This window comes from Bubalus bubalis, chromosome 15 (assembly GCF_019923935.1).
Source record: "Bubalus bubalis isolate 160015118507 breed Murrah chromosome 15, NDDB_SH_1, whole genome shotgun sequence".
Lineage (NCBI taxonomy): Eukaryota > Metazoa > Chordata > Mammalia > Artiodactyla > Bovidae > Bubalus > Bubalus bubalis.
Window position 1 is genome coordinate 1,250,207 of NC_059171.1, and position 18,203 is coordinate 1,268,409.

At 44.5% G+C, this 18,203-nt stretch overlaps 1 protein-coding gene across 12 annotated transcripts in view; it reads left to right on the forward strand.

The window, feature by feature from the left end:
• Window positions 1-14,975, forward strand: part of ENPP2 (ectonucleotide pyrophosphatase/phosphodiesterase 2) — a 135,439-nt gene extending 120,464 nt beyond the window's left edge. For all 12 annotated transcript variants that reach the window (XM_025264960.3, XM_044928496.2, XM_025264963.3 and 9 more), the window contains 5 exons: window positions 274-409; window positions 1,068-1,145; window positions 4,633-4,765; window positions 6,555-6,711; window positions 14,375-14,975. In XM_025264960.3, coding sequence (XP_025120745.3) covers window positions 274-409; window positions 1,068-1,145; window positions 4,633-4,765; window positions 6,555-6,711; window positions 14,375-14,545 — 675 coding nt within the window. In that variant the 3' untranslated portion in view covers window positions 14,546-14,975. The remainder of the gene's footprint in view (window positions 1-273; window positions 410-1,067; window positions 1,146-4,632; window positions 4,766-6,554; window positions 6,712-14,374) is intronic.
• The last annotated feature ends 3,228 nt before the right edge of the window (window positions 14,976-18,203 follow it).

The following is an 18,203-nucleotide window of genomic DNA, read 5'->3' on the forward strand; positions in this document are numbered from 1 at the left end:
GGCCAAGTGGCACGTGGGATCTTAGTTCCCTGACCAGGTATTGAACCTCACCCTCTGAGTTAGAAGTATGGAGTCTTAGCCACTGGACTGCCAAGGAAGTCCTCTTTTTTGTTTATTTATTTTAAAGAGGGACTATCAGAGTATGAGCTATAGTAACAGCTAATGGGGTTTTGGCTTTGGCTGTTTGGAACCAAGCAGTCTGGTTCAGTGCCCCTGTGGGTCTGGTACTATCTGCCCCGCGGCTTTGCTGACGACCTGTGACTCACCGTTCAGGCTGACGTCTCTGACATCCCCGCACACCTGGCCAACTGCGTCCGGCCCGACGTCCGCGTTTCTCCGAGTTTCAGTCAGAGCTGTTTGGCCTACAAAAATGACAAACAGATGTCCTATGGATTCCTCTTTCCTCCTTGTAAGTTACAGAAGACCAGGATCTAACCATTCTAGAGGGGGGTTATTTTGCGGAGTCTGGCGTGTGCAACTTGGTATTTAGGATTTCGGTGGTTTTTAGAGGGGTGCTCAAGAGGTTGAGGAGATGAACTTCTCTGGGAGCCTTCCAAAAGCAGCCAGAAAAAGAGACCAGCTTTCACAAATCCTATTCCCGGGGAGTTCTAAAGTGCAAGGGAACATTCAGTGTGTCTCCTGACATCATTAAATGAGAATCTAAAAGTGAAATAGGAAATTAATAAGACATTAATCTTTTAAATAATACTATAGATGTGATCTCTTAATACATGAAGCCCTTTAATTATCTCTCATTACCTTGATGACATTTTTTTAAAGTCCAAATTACACTGGTAAAGTCAAGGAACTCTTTTACATAATACTTAGTAGACCCAAGATTAGGTTGGAAGCAAAAGAACATGAAAATTTTATTTAAGGAGAACGAGTGAGTGAAGAAGAGAGGTGGAGTGGGAAGAGAAGTAGGCGATGGCACAGAGAGGGGTAAGTGGAAATGAAAGAGCAGGTCTAGTCACCACATGTTGTTTGGGTCACTTTACAAGATTACTTTTTTTTATTGATGTCGATTTTAGTGTGTAATAGACACTATTTGTTTTCCTAATGTTTAGATCTGAGCTCGTCCCCAGAAGCTAAATATGATGCATTCCTTGTAACCAATATGGTTCCAATGTATCCTGCTTTTAAACGTAAGTCCAATATTTACCTAGTAGCTTATTATTTGTGGGAAGAAATGTTTTCTAAATTTACCACTTACCTTTCCTAACTCTATATTCATTTTAATAACTTTCATGTGTTTGGCCTTTATTATTTTCAACAGCCTTTAATGTAAAGTCTCTACTGCTAATCCAAATTATGAATCTGTGAGGGAGCTTGGTGGATTATTATTTACCCCTTGTTTATAGTTAAGAAATTAAAGTCACAAGAAGTGACTCGGGTCATGAATGGTAGAAGCTAAGCTAAACCAAGTTTGTGCTTCTAGTCTGTTGTTCTCCCTATTTCAATGCTCACGCTATCAGTGGTTTAGAGAGTCTTCTCTGTATTTTGGATGCTATCTAACATTTAATAGCATCTGTATTTATTTATCAAATGTTACAGTAAAAGCCATTAACAATCCTTCCTTTAGGGGAATGGTGAAGATGTAGTCTGAATATTGATCCTGAAACCTAGCAAGACTTAATGAGTCTTTGGAATCATCAGAATATAAATTCAGCTGGTTTTAGGGCTGTGTAAATTATATACACTCATAATTTCTTTCTATACAATATAAATATTTGTGAGTGATAGTGATGAAATGAATGGCATAAGCATGGTGAGCTCTGGCTCCCAAACTGAGTTCTGGTCCCTGGAATGTGACCACTGCCTGTGTGATCATAGAAATGCCATTTAGCCTCTCATTTGTAAAATGATTAAGATTTGATTGCATGACTTCTATGGCTTGTATGGATTTGTAACTTAATTGTCCAATGAACAAAATAATCCATTTTCTATTTCTGATAACAAAGAATTTATTCATTTGCCCATCCATCTATCCATTCATCCATCTTCCTTCCATCCATCCATCCGTCCATTCATTTTCCAACCATCCATTTATCCATCCAACCATCCATTTTTATCCATCTTCCTTCCATCTACTATGCATGCATCCATCCATCCATCCATGTCTTCAAAGACAGAGACGGCATTATGGAGTAGACTTGACCTCCCTTTATTTCATTTACAGCAAGCAGACCTGGATGCTTCTAGGAAGGGTGGGAAAGGGAAACATTTCTACATAATTTTACTTAGTAAAGGAGCACTGGGCTGTGTTACATGACTCTGAGGACTAAAATAAAATTTCAGAACAGAAACATGAGATGGTGAAGTGTCATCTACGGGGCCAAGCCTCCTCAACTTGACATCAGTGAAATGGCCAGCATGGTTTAGAGAAAAAAAATGTTTATTTGATGTCCTCAGTTAGTAAATAAAGGCTTATTCAAAGGTAGAATCTGTTGCATATGAGTGAAAATTTAAAGTATGCTTTTAAAAGGAGGTTTCTTGGTTTGTTCTCAGGCCCAGTGGAGAAATGTTTCATAAACTCACGTAAATCCATTTGTCATAATATTACATGGAATGCAGCTTCATTGAGTTTCCACAAATCTGGGTTTCCTGGATTTCTTTCTTCTTTGCTGATGCCTTTTTGACCAAGCAGCAATAAAGGAAACACACACGGTCCCACCCTGAGGCTGGTGTGGCCAGAGGCCCTTCACAGAGGGCCCGCTGTTCTTCAGTGGGGATGGCTTTTCACAGGCCACATTTCTGCGGGTTTGGCCTTTTGACTGTTCCCATTGTTATTTCTTTCCCTCTGTGCCTCTCCAATTTTTATGCTTAAGTTAACATTTGAACTTCTCCCCCACTGTCCTCCCTTCTTTATTGCAAATAATTATCCGTGGTGTTTTGGCTCTGGTGGCTGCTCTGTCCTTCTCATTTAGAATAGAGGATGATCAGCAGTTGAAACCCCATGGGAAAAATGCCCAAGTATTTTTTAATTAGAGGAGGTAAGAAATGATAACAGCCTGGACCTCATAACCCCCATGTATCAGGTTGGCCAAAAAGTTTGAGTTTTCAATCACATCGTACAGAAAAACCTGAATGAGTCCTTTGACCACCCAATAGTGTCGAGTGCAGTAAGTCACATCTAACATTTTGGAGCCAGCTTCTCTGGTTTGCGTTGCCCGTCCTCTCTTGCCTTTTCTCTTCTCCCTTCCACCCCTGTCCTTCCCCCGCGATCGACTGTAGTGGAATTGGAGGTAGCCTGGACAGGGAAGTCTTCTCTAGAGGATGACCGTGAAACTGAGAAATGCAGAGTGGAGGAGACACTCGGGAATCACAGACCAAGGGCGAGTTTTCCAGACAGAGGGAGGAGCATGTGCGGCGCCTTACTCCGAAGCATGTTCAGCAAGCAGGGGCAGAAGAAAGCCTGTAGCTGGGGGGAAGAATGGGGAGGAGAGCCACAGAGGGAGGCAGGGGCCACGGTGGAGAGCTGGGGGTTTATTCTAATTACAGGAGAAATCATCTGGAGTGTGAGAAAAGGGTGCTGGGGAGTGTGAGTCACTCTCCGATTCATGGTGTAAGAGGATCCGTCTGGCTGCTCCAGAGAATGGCCGCATACAGCCCGCAGGCCCCAGGGGACAAGTTTTGTGGAAGACAGTTTTCCGTGATGGGAAGGGGATGGTTTGGGGGGATGATTCAAGTGCATTACATGTATTGGGCGCTTTATTTCTGGTATGACATCAGCTCCACATCAGATCATCAGGCATTAGATCTGGAGGTTGGGGACCCCTGAGCTACACGGAAGGAAGGGTTTCTCCCAGGGGGCCCAGGAAGTAGTCTTTTGTGGTAGCTCATGGCAGAGAAGATGGTGGCTTAGATCAGTGTGGACGCAGTGAGAATGGTGAGGAGTGGTCAGCTTTAGAAGACTGGGCTGTGTTTTGGAGGTCTCACTGACAGGACTTTGCCACATGTGTATGAACAGAGCAGACAAGTCCAGGGTGAGTCCTAGGATTTTGACCTGAACATCCGAGAGCGAGTGCCACTGACTGTGATGGAGAAGCAAGAGGTGGAGCAGGAGTGAAAAGGAGAATTCAGAACTCCGTGTGAATAATGTTTTGTTAGATATGATTATGAAGTCTTCAAATGCACAGTGAGATGGGTGGTTGGATATGTCTGGAGCTGCATGGAAAGGTTAGGGCTAGAGACATAAACTTGGGAATTAGTCTACCTATGACATCGTGAAAGAAAAAAAAGTAGATTAAGGCCTTTTTTTCAGTTTTTCACAAACACTGTACTTCCTCCGTTGCACAGCTATTCTGTCTTCCTGGAATGTTCTGTCTCTATCTCTTTGCTCAAAAAAACCCCCCTATCCTTCAGATCTCAGCCTAATAACCACTTCCTCTGCAAAGCCTTCCCTGACTGTTCACCTAGGTTGAACTCCTCTACCAATGAATGTCTCCATGTCTTTTCTGGTTCATAAATGACACACACACAGCTAGTGCTTTACGATGGATTGTTCTCAAGAATCACAACAGCTCTGTTGTCTCTTAACTTGTGATACGTGTCTTATTTAACACATCCTAGAGAGAATTCGGCCAAAGCAAGGAGTTTTGTTCACAAAGAACTGATTTTGTCTTTGCACAGGCATCTGGAATTATTTCCAAAGGGTTCTGGTGAAGAAATATGCTTCAGAAAGAAATGGAGTTAATGTGATAAGTGGACCAATTTTTGACTATGACTACGATGGCTTACACGACACACAAGACAAAATCAAACAGTAAGCTTTTAAATTCCAAGATCTCACTCAAGAATATTTTTCAAATATTCATGTACTGGAGAAGAGCTGATGCCTGTTAAACCTGTTATTCTTTGAATCTCCTTGTGAATTCTTCAGTTCTTTTGGACCTTTTATGAAACATGGCATTGGGGGTTGAAAGCAACAGGAATTTGTAGTAAATAAATGCACTTTTCAGCTCCATCAAAGAATATGTATCAAAAGATTAAATTTTTTCATTTATTCTTTAATAACTCTTGTGGAAATAATTTTCCCTTGTTTCCCTTATTTGGGGGGAGGGGACTTTTAAAATTCCTTAGGTTTTCTGAGTCAGTACATCTCAATAGGAAATTGCATATAAACTTTGATCAAATCTCATTTCTGTCCCTCTCTCTGGTGCTATTATGGATATAAAAGAATTAGGCCTACTCTATTCATGAGGAACTCACAGTCTGGTGGAGAAGGCAAGAAGATATAAATACAACAAATTCATAATAGATCATCACTTAATTTTATATATGCATGAAATAGAGTAACACAAAATATGCTGCTCAGTCACTTCAGTCGTGTCCGACTCTGTGCGACCCCATAGACGGCAGCCCACCAGGCTCCCCCATCCCTGGGATTGTCCAGGCAAGAACACTGGGGTGGGTTGCCATTTCCTTCTCCAGTGCATGAAAGTGAAAAGTGAAAAGTGAAAGTGAAGTCACTCAGTCGTGTCTGACCCTCAGCGACCCCATGGACTGCAGCCCTCCAGGCTCCTGCGTCCATGGGATTTTCCAGGCAAGAGTCCTGGAGTGGGGTGCCATTGCCTTCTCCAACACAAAATATGAGAGGGTTTAATTGTGACTGGAAAGGCAGTAAGATCTATTTTATTACTTATCTATATGAAAAAAAATTAACATTTTTGTCTAATTAACTATAAATCACAAACCCTCTCAAGACAAAATATGAGAGGGTTTGTGATTTATAGTTAATTAGACAAAAATGTTAATTTTTTTTCATATAGATAAGTAATAAAATAGATCTTACTGCCCTTCCAGTCATCCGTAAGAGAAATTTTATCTTACTCATACATTTATTGATGGTTATTGTTATAGTTTTAAGCTCAAATTATACTATCAGCTTAATTGTAATTTCAGTATTTTGAAAATGATTAAAATGAAGATAAGAGAAAACTAAGTAAGGAATTATCACTTCCTATGCTGTGCTCTACTGGCAAAGATTATTTACGCTTAGCACTCAGTCCTTAGAATTTTCTTTAGTAAATGAGTTCTCTGTACCAAGTTCAGGCCCTCACTGTGGCTTGAAAGGGCTATTCTTCTCCGAGCTCCTGTGTTTTCTGCCTCTGGCCCATTTGATACAAATCTATGAGAGTTGTTCTCCTGAAATGTGGACCTCACAATGGTGCTTCCAGGCACGAAGCTTTCAGCGGAGCGTCACGGTCCAAACTCCGCAAGTCTCGCGCTCAGAACCTCCGCCCCTCCTGCGGTGGCCGCACCGCCTCTCCCGACTTCCCCTGCTCCTCGTTGCCCTGGCCTTGTGTCCCGCCTCTGAGTCTGCGTTCAGGCGGTTTCCCTTTGTCTCGAGTATCTTTTCTGCTCTGCCAGGTTGAGAGAAAGGAGATACTGGGCACTGAAAACATTATATGCAAAGGCAGAGAAGTGGGCTAACGCTGTACGTGAGAGAGCGACTCCCCTGAGAGGGCTCTCCTTGTCGCGGGGCGGCGTTCTCTGACCACACCTCACGAAGCGCTGTCGTCAGCCCTAACTCGTCTTGCTTCCCGTGCCAGGTACGTGGAGGGCAGCTCCGTCCCCGTGCCCACCCACTACTACAGCATCCTCACCAGCTGCCTGGACTTCACGCAGCCGGCCGACCGCTGCGACGGGCCGCTGTCCGTGTCCGCCTTCGTGCTGCCCCACAGGCCCGACAACGACGAGAGCTGCAACGTGAGTGCAGACGTGGCGGCCTCGAGGCTGCCGCTTCCGCTTCCGCTTCCGCTTCCGCCCGCGCGCCTTTCTCTCACGCGTATTTCCTGCTCCATTTTCATTGCTTTAAAAATCTCTATATTGTTATTATTTTTTTTATTTACTTGTTTAATTTCATTTATTTTTTTAGGTGTTGTTCAGCAAGTACATAGGTACTTATTATTATCATTATTATTATCCAAACTAGACCATTTCTGGAAGTGAAGGGAGGATGCTATGAAATAACAACTACAGACAGCAGGGATGAGCCATGCTTAAATGAGGGGCACAGTTTCACCCTGTTTGTAAGGCATCAGGGGAACTTGTTTAATTTTAGCTGCAGGATCATTGCTTCACGGTGGTGTGATGTTTCCTCCGTGCGTCCGTGTGAGCCGGCCCTAAGCACACAGGTGCCCCCTCCCACCTCACCCCGCCAGGTGGTCACGGAGCCCCGGCCCCGGATGCCCTGCGTCACACATCACACTCCCTCTGGCGATCTGTTTTACGTTTGGTAATGTATATGTTTCAGTGCTATTCTCTCAAATCATCCCACCTTCTTCTGTTAGTATTTTGTACTTGGAATATAGGTGCTTTACCATGTTGTGTTGGTTTCCACTACACAATGAAGTGAATCAGCTATATGTATACATATTAAATAAAACGAGACAAATGACTGTGCATCAAGTTTCTAACATAACTGTGCAGAGAAAAGAATTCAAATAAACTATGTATATGTATTCTGACTGTAGGGCTTCCCACGTGGTGCTAGTGGTAAAGAACCCGCCTGCTAATGCAGGAGACATAAGAGACGCACGTTTGATCCCTGGGTCAGGAAGATCCCCTGGAGAAGGGTATGGCAACCCACTCCAGTATTCCGGCCTGGAGAATCCCATGGACGGAGGAGCCTGGAGGGCTAGAGTCCGTAGGGTTGCAAAGAGTCAGACACAGCTGAAGCGACTGAGCACACGTGCCCTCTGACCATACTCCCTTAATGGGATACAGTTCGAGAACAAATAAAGCAAGCAAAGAAAATTTGAACTTTACACAGTAGATTTGGTGTTGCTAGTGATGTTGATATTTCAATTTTGAAAATTAAAAAAATGTACTGTTATAAAAAAGCAGTGTCCTTTGGGATTTGCTGACAGAATTCATCTTTGTGTCTTAAATTATATCCCCACCCTTGAACTAGAACACACTTATTATAAAACATTTGGACTATACAAATGGGGATACAAGTTGAGTCTTTTTTGGAAAGGACCCAACAAAACTGCCAAACACTTGGGAACTCTGTGTCCTAATGGCATTTTATTTTTCAATGTAAGGGTATTGTGCATTTAATTAAGTTCTATTTCAGTGTATGCTCTTGACAAATGACAAAAGTGTTCAAATGCCTTCAGTTTTGCAAAAGACAAATATATTTTGAAAACAGTGAAAAGTAGTGCAACTTTGGTAGTTATTGAAATGAGGGAAGAGCAGCCAGGAGCTCATTATATCATTCACTCTACTTTTGTGGATGTTTGAAATTTTCATTAATAAAAACTTTTTAATTTTTTTTTATATTGGAGTATAGCCAATCACTCTGGAGAAGGAAATGGCAACCCACTCCAGTATTCTTGCCTGGAGAATCCCATGGACAGGAGATCCTGGTAGGTTATAGTGCATGGGGTTGCAGAGAGACCCAACTTAGTGACTGAAACGACAACAATAGCTAATTAACGAATGTGAAAGTTTCAGATGACGGCAAAGGGATTCATTTGGGGATATATATCCCCATTTCCACCCAAATTCCCCTACCATCTAGGCTGCCACGTAACACTGAGCAGAGTTCCCTGTGCTACACAGTAGGAATTTGTTGGTTATCCATTTTAAATATAGACACAAACGCACAGGAATATGTGCTCTACACATCAGACTTTGATTTACTACTAGTTGTAAGGGCAGGTGTAACAGGTCACCCCATTCTTAAATAGCACAGATGACTCAATTCACTTATTCCAACATGAAAGCTAGACGGCAGGATGAAAAAGGCCCAGGAAGGCAGACAGGAGCCATGCTGTGTGCGCCTGGCTGTGGTCCAAGGCTGCGCTTGGGGCGAACCGCGTGACCGCTCCAGGTCCCTTTAATGCGATGGAAACCTTGCGCTTCAGGTTGATTCTAGAGCAGTCTCTGTGCTTTTGTTTATGGAAGGGTCAGAGCTAAAGTCTCCAGAAGAAAATTTTAGTCAACAGGCAGTGCTTAAATTCCTTAATTATTTATGTAAGGTACCCTGGGAGAAACCATGCTGTGTTTAACATAGTCACTCCTCCAGGCAGCCTTCCAGGGGAGAGCAAATGAAACAAGCACAGAAACTGCTTCACTAAAAGGCAAAGAGCCTTAAGAATAGCTTCAAGACAGATTTTCAGCTTCGTGGACAAGGCAGTTTTGAGGCTAGGGCTTCAATTATAGGTGAAGATTGAGGCTATGACCATCCGAAACATAAAACAATGGATGCAGGAAAAACTAGAAATTTGAAATGTGGCTTAAAAAAAAAGCTAATTAAGTTTGCCCAGATTATTGGAAATGAAGATCATAGTGGGAGATAAGGTTTTAAATGTTGCGTAGAATCAGATTTGAAATAAAAGGCGTCAGGCCTTCCCTGCTGGTCTAATGGTTAAAACTCTGTGTTTCCAAAGCAGGGGGCCTAGTTTCCATCCCTGGTTGGGGAACTAAGATCCCACATTTCATGTGGCCAAAAATAATAATAATTAAAATAAAAATAGTCATAGCAGCCATAGTAGCAGTCGTCACCGTTGACTGAGTCCATGTTAACCATCCAGCACTGTGCAGTCTTGTCTCCTGTATTATCTCTCATCATCTTATGACCCTATTAGGCGGGTGCGTATGGCCCCCTCCGCTTCCCCTTTTAGTAAGTCTTGAGAAACCTGTAGCTCATAAAGAAGTATGTAGCATGGTTATCTGGTTGCCTTCAACCTTGTGGGTAGAAGAGCAGAACTTTAGATTCAAGACTCTGTTTTCAAAAGCCCATCCTCTTTCAAATCTATCCGATTTCTATAGTGTAAGCTTGGAGCCTTAGCATTTTTTGCTTATTGCATTGACATGAGTGAAGTGAAAGATGGACTGTGTAGTCCATGGGATTCTCCAGGCCAGAATACTGGAGTGGGTAGCCTTTCCCTTCTCCAGGGGATCTTCCCAACCCAGGTCTCCTGCATTGCAGACTGATTCTTTACCAGCTGAGCCACAAAGATAACCACAAAAAATGTTTAGACATAAGAGCAATATTTTGGCCTCTGTTTTGGGAGATAAATTAGAACTGGAGGAGATGAAGCATGGTCCTCAAAGGGCTTTGGAGGGATTCCCAAGATTGAGGTAACAGAACTTGAACTGGGGTGTGGTCTTAGAAATTTCTAAAGGAAGGTGGAAGGCAGCAATATTGTATTGCAAGAATCAATAAGATCTTAGAAATAACTGGATGGGAGGTGGAGAAACAAGGGAGTGTCAAGCGAGAGAGGAGCTATCCTCAACTGATTGGCTTGACCTTCTCAATTCTGATTGTCTACACCCCACAGGAGTAGCTAATGGTGTACCGGGGTTGGGGGGGTGTAATACCTCTGGATCTGAACTTCAGTTTTACTGAAATATTGTTGTGGGGAGGTAACATTTTTTCAAAAAAGTAAACACATATTTTATGGGGTGAAATTCAAAATTGCCATACATGTTTAAGACAAGGCAGAGACTACAAAGACATTTTGGACTTAAGCCATGTAAGAGACACCTAAGTTCTTGAGGGAAAGGTTTTCACATTTTCCTGTCATTTGGGGAATTTGGTGATGGGGGAGCTTGAAAACATTATTCTGAACTCAGCTCAAAGGCAGTTTTTTATTCCACCCAATGTTATGTCTGACAACATCCACTGATGTCCCCACATGTCTTCCTCCCTGCCCAGAGCTTAGAGGTGTTTCTTGTAGTGCTCATGGCCAGCATGCTTCTTACTGAAGAACCCCCTGCCACATAGACAGCTGTCTGTGCTTTCTTTTATTTTGTTAAATTGAAGTATAATTGCTTTACAATGCTGTTAGTTTCTGTTGTACAATGAAATTAACCAACCATACGTATTATAGCCCCTCCCGTCCATCCAACCCTTCCAGGTCATCCCAGAGCACCGAGCTGTGCTCACTGGGCTTTATAGCAGGTCCCCACTAGCTACCTACTTTACACATGGTAGCATATATATCGGAGAAGGCAATGGCACACCACTCTAGTGCTCTTGCCTGGAAAATCCCATGGACCGAGGAGCCTGGTGGGCTGCAGTCAGTGGGGTCACTAAGAGTCGGACACAACTGAGCGACTTCACTTTCACTTTTCACTTTCATGCATTGGAGAAGGAAATGGCAACCCACTCCAGTGTTCTTGCCTGGAGAATCCCAGGGACGGGGGAGCCTGGTGGGCTGCCCATCTATGGGGTCGGACACGACTGAAGCAACTTAGCAGCAGCAGCAGTGTATATATGTCAATCCCAACCTGCCACTTCGTCCCATCCTCCCCTTCGTGCCCCCGACCGTGTCCACACGTCTGTTCTCTATGTCTGCATCTCTATTCTTGCCCTGGAAATAGGTTCATCTGTACCGTTTTTCTAGATTCCACGTATATGCATTAATAGACAATATTTGTTCTTCTCTTTCTGACTTCACTCGGTGTGACAGACTCTAGGTCCATCCACATTTCTACAGATAACCCAGTTTCATTCTTTTTTCTGACTGAGCTATGTCCCGTTGTATATACAGACCACATCTTTTTCCCATTCCTCTGCTAATGGGCGTTTAGCTCGTCCTCCTGAGCTGGGCGTTTAGCTCGTCCTCCTGAGCTGGGCATTTAGCTCGTCCTCCTGAGCTGGGCGTTTAGCTCGTCCTCCTGAGCTGGGCATTTAGCTCGTCCTCCTGAGCTGGGCTTGGTAAACAGTGCTGCAGTGGGCACGGGGGTACATGGATCGTTTTGAATTACATCCTTACTTTAAGGTCCACCTTAAAACTGCTGGGACTTGAATTCACGAGCTTGTTTGGGCGGAAGGCAGGTGAAGAATAAATGTCCATATTGAAAACAAAAAACAAAACATACATGAAGCAAGTCCCTGGATTGTGCTTTCATTTGCATTAATGTGTAAAGTTATTTATTTTTAAAGTTTTTCTTTTCCTCTCTTGGTTCACTTGAACTTTTATTTGACTTTTATTAGTTTTGCATTTCATACTAGAGCCTCCTGCAGCAAATACTTCAGTGGGTTGCCGGCTAGCAAGGGGCAGAAGTCATTTTCTTCCTTGTAGCGTAGCCCGATATTTTGACTAATTGGAGGCTGGATTTTAGCCTGTGAGAACCAGAGGAGAATGCCTCTCAGATGAAATTGGCAAATCACTTCCCTAGGAAAGAAATAGCAGAAGACAGATTTTTCCCCAAATTCTTATAATCCCAGCTGGCCATTATTTAAATTAGGAAAAACCTTTTCACCCCTTGTCCACACATTCAAAAGACTGCATTTACAAAGGAAACATTAAACTTACATTGAACATTGAAAACATTGAAAAATCAAATGAATGAGTCAAATATGAAAATTCTCCCAAAATATCTCTTCGTGCTTACTCTGCTTACTCTGAGGGGGTCCCGATCCATTTGGAGACCTCCTACTTCGTTAATTACATGGTCACACTGAGGACTGGTCAGTACCGTTGTGGGCAGAGTTATATTTAGGCCTGTCCTTTCCTATGAATCGCAGAGATCTTGGTCAGCCTAGGTGAGGAGGGTGAGGCGTGGAGGGTTAAAATCCTTATTTCCCCCAGCCTCCAAAGCAGTTTCTTCCTGTTTCTTCCTTTTGCCGGGGATGGCCAGGCACCAGGTTCCTGAACCAACACCCTCCTGGACGTATTTAGCACTGGTGTGAGCTGCCAGAGTGCCCTGTCCAGGCCCGTGTGGGTTGGAGCTTTCCGAGAAGACCCAGTGCAGGTTCTCGGGCTTTGGTATAGCTCATGGAGACTGCCTGCGGTGGAAGACTTGGGCGAAGGCGTGCCTGAGCTGTCTCAATCCTGGGACATGCAGCTACCCTTCCACTTGTAGAAAGACTCTTGGCAGCCGTTGCAATTTGGGAATGAGATTATTTGCAAAGACCCTCCCGCCCCATCTCTTCTCTGAAGGTAGACATTTCCCCACATTCTCAAGGATCTCAGATCTCATTCTTTCTCTCAACTTCCCTCAAAAGTGAAAAATATTTTTTAAAAGTAAAGACTGCTTTGTGTGCATTATTTTTTCTTTCTTTCTTCTTTCTTTGCTAATTAATCATTGATTTATTTGGCTGCACCAGGTCTTAGCTGTGGCATGTGGGATATGGTTCCCTGACCAGGGATCAAACCTGAGCCCCCTGCTCTGGGAGGGCAGAGTCTTAGCCACTGGACCACCAGGGAGGTCCCAGCATTACTTTTTTCATTTCTCCTTAGATGTGAAATCGGAGAAGGCAATGGCACCCCACTCCACTCTTGGAAACTCTTGGCTGGAAAATCCCATAGATGGAGGAGCCTGGTGGGCTGCAGTCCATGGGGTCGCTAAGGGTCAGACACGACTGAGCGACTTCACTTTCACTTTTCACTTTCATGCATTGGAGGAGGAAATGGCAACCCACTCCAGTGTTCTTGCCTGGAGAATCCCAGGGACGGGGGAGCCTGGCGGGCTGCCGTCTCTGGGGTCACACAGAGTCAGACACGACTGGAAGCGACTTAGCAGCAGCAGTAGATGTGAAATAAATTATTTAGTGTGAGACATTTAAATGTCTTTCATCTTGAGTTTGGGCCAATGAGGCAATTCTTCACAAGCAGTTAAGACAGATTTCCTTTCTTCCCATCCTGGGAACACCCGTGATGGTTTTCTTCACTCTCACCCCCTTCTTCCTTCCTGTCCTTCCTCCTGCCCTGGGAGCTGCAGTAAACGTTATTCTTTTTGTGTACCAATGAAGAAAAGGAGGCCGGGAGTTTAGAGAGCTTGAGCAAGGTCTGCCAGGCAGGAAGCGGAACTGCATTTCCAACCCCAGCCTCTTGGGCCCCAAAGTGTCAGGTGTATTCACTGGGTGGCTCAATTGATATGAGTTGAGTCAAACTCATTGCAATCTCAATCCGTTGCAGTCTAATAGGTGACGTCATCAATCTAGCATGTTCTTCAGAAGCTCCAGGGGTGCACACATGTCATGTGCGTTGCGCACAAGCTCTGCACTCCCCGGGGGAGGCCGAGGCGCTCCATTCCTCCTGCGCTCTGCTCCTCGCTGCAATTCGACCTCGGGGGAGAGAGACAAATGACTGATTTCTCCAGGGCTTTGCGCTCTCCCTATCTTGACTTCTGTTCTGAGGACCCATTGAGTCAAGTGTCCTCTTGCACCACACCTCGCTTTTATTCAGTCCTGCTAACTGCCGTTGAAAATGTTTACAGCCGAGGGCCGGTATTTGTGGTGTGTTGTGGCAGGGATGTGGGAGCTGCGGGGAATCCAAGGAGGAAGAAAACACCTTGGCTTTGGGTGCAGGAGTTCGCAGAGGTCGTGTGTGGACTCAGAACAAACGGAGCGTTTGGAGAAACGCCTTTGGAAAACTCTGACTCTGATTGTCTTTCCTTTCCGTGGCAGAGCTCAGAGGACGAGTCGAAATGGGTGGAAGAGCTTCTCAAGATGCACACAGCGCGGGTGCGGGACATCGAGCATCTCACCAGCCTGGACTTCTTCCGCAAGACCAGCCGCAGCTACCCAGAAATTCTGACCCTAAAGACGTACCTGCAGACGTATGAGAGTGAGATCTAGCCTTCTGGTCCTCTATGCTGCAGGCTTATCAACTGGTGTATATTTTTATATTGTTTTTGTATTTATTAATTTGAAACCAGGACATTAAAAAAAATGCTAGTATTTTAATCCTGTACCAAATCTGACATCTTACGCCTGAATGACTCCACTGTTTTCCTCTAATGCTTGATTTAGGTAGTCCTGTGTTTTGAGTAGAGCTTGTAATAATTACCGCAGCTTGCATTTTTAGTGGAAGCTTCTAAATGGTGCTGCATATTCCATATTTGCATTGAGGAAATCTCAATCTTCCAATGCACAGTTGCTACATTTAATCCCGTACTGTATTAAAATACTGATTTTGTAAAGTTGCATTCATTTATTGTTAATTATGACAGACATATTTAAACCTTATAGACCAATCTTAAATATAATAAATCACACATTCAGTTTTTTTTCCTGGTTTTATTTGGCCTTTGTTTCATATAAATTAGAGGGTTTGCTTCTAGTGTATTTCATGCATGAAAAGGATACATTTCTTGTATTGGGCCCTCTTCCTAGTTGGATATAGTTTACATAGACAAAGGGACGTCCTTAATAGTCCACCATGGTGGCTTGAATCAGGTAGAGGATGTATTGATACATATCTGTGGGATATCAGAAGGACAGAGGGAACCAGAACTCCTGAATATCTTCTCTCACCTATCTACTTTAAAAAGTGTTTTGAACATTGGAGGAACAGGTTCTTTTGATCAAGTTATTTCAAAGCTTTTATTGGACTTAACTGAGAGTGTACTAAGCATATATTCTGTATAAGTATCAACCTAAGAACCAGGAAGGATATAAAGAGAAATAAGACACTGAGATGATATATAGGCATAAAAGTATATTTTAACTAATCAAGGTAGAGAATAATAAATGCTAAGTGAACAGTGTTAGGATAACACAATATGACAGAAGGGTTTGAATGATAGATGGGGTGATTTTTGATGGACCCAATTGTGGCCATAAATAATAATGAAGCATAAAGTGAGGAAGTCATTCAGAGACTTTCTGTCTTTCTGATTGTGTTATGGATAAAGATGCATCTCAGTACTGCCATATTTCTAACAGTTAATAATCTTGTCTAAAAAAAAAAAAAAGAATAGCATGTTAAATTTTCCTTTAAAAATAAATTTGCTTAAAGGAACTTCCCTAGTGGTCCACTGGCTAAGACTCCGTGCTCCCAATGCAGAGGGCCTGCGTTCCACCCTGGTCAGAGCAGTAGATCCTATGTGCCCAAACTAAAAGATAAGATACCACACGCCCCAACGAAGGCCGAAGGTCCTGTGCGCCACAGCGAAGACCGGGGCAGCCAAAGAAATAAATACTAAAACCATTTGTTTGCTTAAGAAGGAAGTCGCTGTGTTAAGAAGTACATAACAGAAGCAGGACAGATGGTATATGGACAATGTGGATATGGGAAAAATCATGAAAGTGGTATGAGAAAAACTGATGCTTGGGAAACACAGCTACAGGAATACACTGGAAGAACTGCCCTGGTTATACTGAGGGCAGTATTTATGCAGCAACCGCTATGTGCCACGCACATCTCTGGCCCTTCGTGAGCTCAGGGACGATTTTATGGAAAAGGGAAGAGGTGGAGGTGGGGATGGGCAAGGCTGGAATTGGGCTTTGGACTTTGGGGTAAATAGGGTGGGAGTGAAACCATAGGTAATTACTACTCAAATCCATTTCACCTGCCTTCACAAATCAAGGTCATCAAAACACTTGAATGTCCTCCAAGTGGCATGTGGCCTAAACAATAAGATGTTTGCCCAGGTTGTGTCCCTGGAACTTGGAGTCAGCTGTGTCTACTTTGCGCTGAGACCGCGCAACACTGCAGTTAAGACTGGATGGGACCCGCAACCCTCCAACTGGGCATGCGCGAACGCCCATTCTCAGCGACCTTCGACGTCACAGAGCCGGAAGTTCCCCTTGCAGTTGGTGCTCTGCGCCTCCGGGTTTTGAACGTGCAGAGGCCTGTCGCTTAGTCGCACCTGCACGGAGGACGATGACTACTGAACCTTCATCCATCACCCCTCCCGGTGATCCTCCTGCTCCCCAGCCCCAGACCACCCTGCCTCTTCAGTTTTTTATCCCATAAACACCCCAAGCTCCTTGCCTTCTGGGAGATGGATCTGACATGTCTCTTCACTTGGTTGCCTTTCAAATAAATCATCTCTCTGCTGTAAAACTGTGTCTCAGCATTTTAACCTGCCGCCCATCAGACAAAACATATCTGGTTTGGCAACAGGAGTGTGGTAGAGATGAACTGGTGTATCACTTACTGTTCATTTAGCATCATGTCATGATTAATTGATCATCTACGACATGCCAGGACCTATGCCTGCTGTTGAGGATGAAACTAAATAGGATAAACACGGCTCCTCACAGAATTTGCACGTTAGTGGGAGAACAAGAGCCATTCAACAACCGCAGGACCTCGTTGTGATCCGTGCAGAGAATCAAACAGGTGCTGAGGGGCAAGGCGGTGGAAAGAGAAGCGGCTTCGATGACAATACAGCTAACACTTGAGGATGTGAAAAGCTGCCTCAAGAACAGAGATAAGGAAGAGGCTGCCCAGCGACTGGGGAATTCTCGACCCGGAAGTACATGCCTCGGCCAGGTGCTCTTGCCTGAGAGGTCTCGCAACAGGAAAGGCTGATAAGGGATACGGTCCTGCCCCGAGAAGTCAGCCTACAGACTTTGGGAGGGGCCCAAACAGGGAAAAGCCATCAGCCTTCCGGAGTCCTTCTCATTGGAATCCATGAGATGGAGAAGGCACTGGCACCCCACTCCAGTGCTCTTGCCTGGAGAATCCCATGGACGGAGGAGCCTGGTGGGCTGCAGTCCATGGGGTCGCTAGGAGTCGGAGACGACTGAGCGACTTCACTTTCACTTTTCACCTTCATGCATTGGAGAAGGCACTGGCACCCCACTCCAGTGCTCTTGCCTGGAGAATCCCAGGGACGGGGGAGCCTGGTGGGCTGCCGTCTGTGGGGTCACACTGAGTCGGACACGACTGACGCGACTTATAAGCAGCAAACAGAAGTCATCAGCCTTCCAGCGTCCTTCTCACTGGAATCCATGAGAAGGATGAACAACGCGCCTGCCGCCAAGAAGGACACTGAGGCAGAACGATTGGCCAAAGACAACTGGAAACTGCCCCCACTCCCGTAAAACCCCCGCCTGCAAGCCCCAGGGCAGAGCAGTTCTCCTGGTTCTCTCACCCTGCCATTCTCCACCCGGGTGCCCCTTTCCAATAAAATCTTTTGCATGGTCAGCATGTGTGTTTCCTTGGAAAATTCATTTCTGAGCGTTAGACAGGAGCCCACTGTCAGGCCCTGGTGGGGGTCCCCCTTCCTGCAACACAAGGACTAGGGTGAGAAAGACTTTGGCATGTGTGAGGGTCTGAAAGAAAACAGGTATGCCCAGACACGACGGTGGGGTTGTCAGGGAACAGGTCAGCAGATCCTTGTGGGGACCGTTGAGGGGTCTACGTGCAAGGATAATAATTGAGAAGTCACAGTATGGCAGGGTATATGACAGGGTTCCATTTAAGACTCAGTATATTGGCCTGCTTATGCCGTAATTATATGGCCTCCTCTCAATGTCATTCCACAAAATGCAACTGATACTA